This window comes from Octopus bimaculoides, chromosome 5 (genome assembly GCF_001194135.2).
Source record: "Octopus bimaculoides isolate UCB-OBI-ISO-001 chromosome 5, ASM119413v2, whole genome shotgun sequence".
Taxonomy (NCBI): Eukaryota; Metazoa; Mollusca; class Cephalopoda; order Octopoda; family Octopodidae; genus Octopus; species Octopus bimaculoides.
The window spans coordinates 36,004,965-36,010,904 of NC_068985.1; the positions used below are offsets into that span (position 1 = coordinate 36,004,965).

General features: G+C 36.1%; 1 protein-coding gene across 1 annotated transcript in view; it reads right to left on the bottom strand.

The window, feature by feature from the left end:
- Positions 1-5,751, bottom strand: part of LOC106875480 (mucin-2) — a 20,653-nt gene extending 14,902 nt beyond the window's left edge. The window contains exons 1-2 of the mRNA XM_052968049.1: positions 5,570-5,751; positions 801-902 (exon numbers count right to left, since the gene is read on the bottom strand). Of these exons, the coding sequence (XP_052824009.1) occupies positions 801-902; positions 5,570-5,636 (169 nt within the window). The 5' untranslated portion in view covers positions 5,637-5,751. The remainder of the gene's footprint in view (positions 1-800; positions 903-5,569) is intronic.
- Between the last annotated feature and the right edge of the window lie 189 nt (positions 5,752-5,940).

The window sequence follows — 5,940 nt, forward strand, 5'->3', positions numbered from 1 at the left end:
CCCACCGCATGGCACCTTGGGCAAGTGTCTTCTACTATAGCCTCGGGCTGACCAAAGCCTTGTGAGTGGATTTGGTAGACGGTAACTGAAAGAAGCCTGTCATATATATGTATATATATGTGTGTGTTTATGTGTCTGTGTTTGTCCCCCCAACATCGCTTGACAACCAATGCTGGTGTGTTTATGTCCCCATAACTTAGTGGTTTGGCAAAAGAGACTGATAGAATAAGTACTAGGCTTACAAAGAATAAGTCCTGGGGTCGATTTGCTTAACTAAAGGCGGTGCTCCAGCATGGCCGCAGTCACATGACTGAAACAAGTAAAAGAGTAAAGAGTAAAGAGTATGGAATTAGTAACTGGCTGAGACAATAACATGCTTCGTGTAAAACCACTTAACCCTCAACAACAGTCAATTCACCTGGTTTCAAATCAGTACCATGAGGGCATATATTTCACTAATTAGGTAGCAGGAGAAATTTATAATTGATGAATGAATGGGGAAGGTACTGAGTTCTGTTTGATCTCCTTGTGAATTCCAACAATGACCAACTCATCTGTTTATGTACCAGGTTTTATATAGTCTGAGCTTCCAGAGTGTGATTTAAGAATAATTTGACTGCTATTTCTTGGGGATTAATAAATAAGTAAATATTCCTTCATATTTACTCAGACATTTTTGTTGGAACTGTTATATTAATAAGAAGGTAAAAGTAAGATGTGGGTAAATGAAGAAAAAATAAGACTTTGTAATACTAATATTTCTCAAGTTTACAGAGAAAAAAAGAGAAAAAAAATCTCACCTTTAGCTCCATCAAGTTGCTTGCTTGTCCATTTCCAGGAGCATTGTTCATATCCAGTAGACCAACTACACTTTCCGTGTTGGAAACTACATTCCCAGGAACCTTTATATTATGAAAATATAAACATATTAGCTTTCTGAAAATATTGTGTACTGGAATAGTTTTACTTTATTTTTAATATCAATTTTGTTTTTACATAGACTCAAGGTATTAGGTTTAATATAGAAAGGGGAATTGAGATTCTGTGATGCTCATACCTTTCTCAATAGATTTAATTGAGTAAGTGGATTAAAATTGTTATATTTAAGACTTCATATTAAACATGTAACTTAGTCTAATAGTTTACGTTCCTTCATTTAGAATAGAGTTCTCATCTTTCAAGTACTCTTGCCCCAAATGTTTGGTCTATATTAGAAATCACAATGCCGATAAATTGGTTATTTAACATCAACTAGTTCAAGTTAAAGAATCAGTACAAAAGATTAGTATTGACATTGGAAATCTATTTTCAAATCCTCTCATCAGATCTTTATGTGCACTGTTGCTCTTCAAGATAGCTGTCAGACAGAATCTAGGAGTCTAAGAAAAGCTGACTACTCATTTTCTGGTAAGGCCAAGAGAGAATATGAAACTCATGGACACAGTGTTTTGTTTGAATACACTTCTTTAAGTCTTACTAGCTCAGATACAGAGTGCATGATTTTCCTTCACAAGATTTCATCTTCTCTGTATGTATGACACTAAACTTGTTGTTGTTGATGACACTTGGACAGTCACAGCAAACATTTCCTGGGAAAAGAACCGTGATAAGTTTTGACAACTTTAATGCCAGAAGTGATGCAATAAAAAGATTGCCTATTTGCTTAGATTGTTAAAATATTGACAAGGTCAATGATAATTGTTAAAGCCACTTAAGGTAGGATGAACAGGACTTAAAACAAGGCAGTTTGTGATATAGACTAGTCACTTGTCTGCATCAAAGACAGAGGGGTTGATATTCCTGAATGTAACAAACGATACAAAACCAGAAAAGCCAGTCCACTTTAACACATTGCTCTCATATGTCTTCTTGAGAAACTGTAGAATATTAAATGCTATGCAGCCCTTGGACAACCGCAAAACAATCTTTCACATAGCTGCAATAGAATCTTCTGAGAAAATTCCTGCAGCATAATAATTGGCACTCATTCTCTTTAGAAAGGTTATGTCACTTCAGTGCTGCAAATTATAGATTCTTCAGGCCTACAAAATCTTTCCTTCTATGAGGAATCATCAAATACTTGTGACAACTAGAAGCAGAATTCAAGAAACTGTCTGAATAGGCATTTGTAACAAGTAATATCTGGGAGATGTACTCTGGTGAAAAGAAGAAAGATACTTCAATCAGTAATAAATTGCTCTGTTAAAGCCCAAATCTATAACAATAATTACAGAGAGACTAGAACAGATAGAGAAATGGATGGGACTTTACTGAATATCATTGAAGAAAGAAACTTGTTGACCAATCAACTTTGATGGTATTGAAAGTTTCCCATGTATGATCAAACAAGATGAATTTCCAATAATAGAAGGACTTATGATCAGATGCCATCAGGCAGAGCGCCAAGAAAAACTTGTATTTTGATAGAGTTCTTTAAAAACAGCATGCCAGTCTTCCTTGTACTTCTGCAAAAGCTTCTCATTCAATGTTGGGAAAGGGCACAGTTCCTCAGGATATGTGAGATGCCAATATTGTTGCACAATACAAGAACAAAATGTAACAGTAGTGATTGCAATAATTTACAAAGTTATATTTCTTCTTACTTTAGTTGGCAAAGGTTTGCAGACAGAATATATCCTCAGTCACAATCATATACCAAGTAATCAACTACAGGCATGGTATTTTCATTGCATCAATTTCAAGAAAATAATGGAAACATAATCAGCCACCATATTTAGCCTTCATTAACCTAGCAAAGCTTTTGACTTTGTTGTTTAAAATGGTCTTTTAAGATGATAACATTCACTGATTGCAAACCAAATCTATTGGGTCATCCCATTAATAATGCGTTTTTTTTCAATTGCAAGAACTAAAGGTTGGAGGGGGATGGGATAAAATACCTGCATCAACTTGCTATAAAAGTAGGCAGTAATTTTACCTTGTACTTATTCTTAGTGAAAGTTTTGAAGAGTGCACTTTAGTTTTAACAGTTATTTTTTCAAAGCTATAATGGAAGTGACAAAGGAGCATATTTGGTATATTTTGCTTTATGAGTTCAATAAAGGCAACAGCATATTGGAAAGTGCAAAGAATATTAATGCAGTATTTGGGGATTGGGTAATAAGCATAAACCAGTGTCAATGGTGGTTCCAGAAATTCCAAGCTGGAAACTATAGCCTGCAAGACAAGCCTCGTCCTGGAAGATCTGTAGAGCTTGATGAGGATATCCTGCAAACCCTGGTGGAACAAAATCCTGCTGTAACTGTTGAGGAACTATCAGAGAAGCTTAAATTTGGTCATTCCATCTTTGGTTTACTCTTTTACTCTTTTATTTGTTTCAGTCATTTGACTGCGGCCATGCTGGAGCACCGCCTTTAGTCAAGCAAATTGACCCCGGGACTTATTCTTTGTAAGCCTAGTACTTATTCTATCGGTCTCTTTTGCCGAACCGCTAAGTGACGGGGCCATAAACACACCAGCATCGGTTGTCAAGCAATGCTAGGGGGACAAACAAAGACACACAAACACACACATATACATATATACGACGGGCTTCTTTCAGTTTCCGTCTACCAAATCCACTCACAAGGCTTTGGTCAGCCCAAGGCTATAGTAGAAGACACTTGCTCAAGGTGCCATGCAGTGGGACTGAATCCGGAACCATGTGGCTGGTAAACAAAATGCTTGGCCACATACAGCGAGGATGACATTGTAAAGGTTGCAGCAGTTTGAATGGGAAATGATGCCCCACCCATCATATTCGTTGGATACTGCCCCATCTGATTATCATTTATTCCACAATCTTCAAAATCATTTGGACAGAAAAAATATCAATTCTGTAGACAAGGTCAGAACAGTACTAGAGGAGTAGTTTTCATCACAGACAAGTGAATTTTGGAAGTGGGGCATTGCAAGTCTACCAGACAGATGGAAGAGCATTGTAGAAAATGAAGGAGAGTATATTTTAGATTAAAAAACTGTTTATCTTAATTTTGAAAAATAAAAAAAGTATAAAAAAACTGCAGTATTTATGGGATGACCTAATAATTTATCATAAGGTCTTTCCATAATGGAATGTTGAACTCTGTATACTATGATGGATCAATGTCTTGTGAATTTGGAAGGAAAAGCAGAGTTAAATAAGTTTGGTATCTTCTTAATGCTACTCATAAAACAAATACTAAAGATAGGTAAGATGGCTGAATCTGTAATATAGCCAGACTAAATGTCAAAACTGGGATAAGAAAAGACTTGGCATTTGCTGATGTTGAAGCTATATCTTTAATCTATGCAGAAGTCTAAAATGTATTATGCACAGATTTTCAGGAGTTACAATCAGTCACAAGAAGATCCGTGTTATAATCAAAGGTAAGTAACTGGACATAGTATATAAGTTTTAATATCTTGGCTCCATTGCTACAGATAACATTGCCTGAGAAAGAAAACTGGGAAGAAATCAACTGGAAATGAAATTATTACTCTCTCAAGACTCACTTAGAAAGTATAGCAGAATAACATCAGAGATTATTTGCAAAGAAATACATTTGCCAGGATTGTGTTCTTTGTACAATTATTTATAGCAGTGAATTGTGGACAACATGTTTTTCACAAAAACAACAATTTTCATGTGTTCCATATGAAGTGTTCCTGCAGAATCCTTGAGATTTGCTGGCAGGACGGGATTTCCAGGGTAGGCACATCCTCCATGTTTTCTGTTCCCACTCCAATGACAACTTTGATAAATTGAAGATGTTCATTGCTTGGATGATGGTCATATTCCAAATTAGGTGGTCTCTGGTGAACTGGCATTTGGGTGTAAAGAAAAGGTCACCTTTTGCTGAGATACAAAAATGTGTAGAAGTATGACATGAGACTAACACATGGGTAGAAAATATTTCACAAGACCAGGATGAAATAATGTTAACAGTAATTAGCACACTCTTATATGTATGTGTACATATAAAACTTCTTTTATTTTGGCATGAGGCCAGCAATTTTGAGAGGTAGTGAAGTCGATTTCATCAACCCCAGTGCTCAACTGGTACTTATTTTATTGACGCCAAAATAACAAAAAGTAAAGTCAACCCAGCAACATTTGAACTCAGAACGTGAAGTCATAAGAAATGCCATTAACCTTTTTATTCAGTGTGATAATGTTTTTGCCAGCTTGTCATCTCATGTTTACATGTAAATGCATGTACATATTTATGGATATGTACATGTGAGTATGTGTGCAAAAATGTGTTTGCATGCATATGTGTGCACAAATATGTGCATGTTCATGTATTTTAAGTGAGCGTGTATATGAGAAAGTATGTGTGTGTGTGTCTGTATGAGTGTAAGTGAACATGTGTGTGTGTATGTCTGTGTGAACATGTGTGAGTGTGTGTGCATATGTGTGTGAATGTGTGTGTGTGCCTGTGTGTGTATGCCTGAGGTCTTTGAGAACCATTGACATACAATTGTGCATTTTTTTTTTTTAACCTTACATTAAGCTTTAGGTATATAGATATCAAATTGACTAATACGACATATTTGTTACTTGAAAATAAATCTATTAATGTCTTACCATATGTATATGGAAGGATTCCAATCAGTAAAAGGCAACTAATTTTTGTGACTTGTAATATAGACATTCCGCTTGGAATTGAATCTCTCAGTTACAATTATTTTATAAAAACAAGCAAAACAATGTTCAAGTTATTTCAAAGCTTCCTTCTTGAAAAGTTTTGATTAATAAGTTATCAAGTAAAATTTTGTGTTATCATTATGATCATATCCCCAAGAGTCACTCTTGCTATGACAAATTAATCCTCCACCACCGCTGCTGCCGCCGCCACCACCACCACCACAACCAGCAGCAGCAGCACCACCACCACCACAACCAGCACCAGCACCACCACCACCACCACAACCAGCAGCAGCAGCACCACCACCACC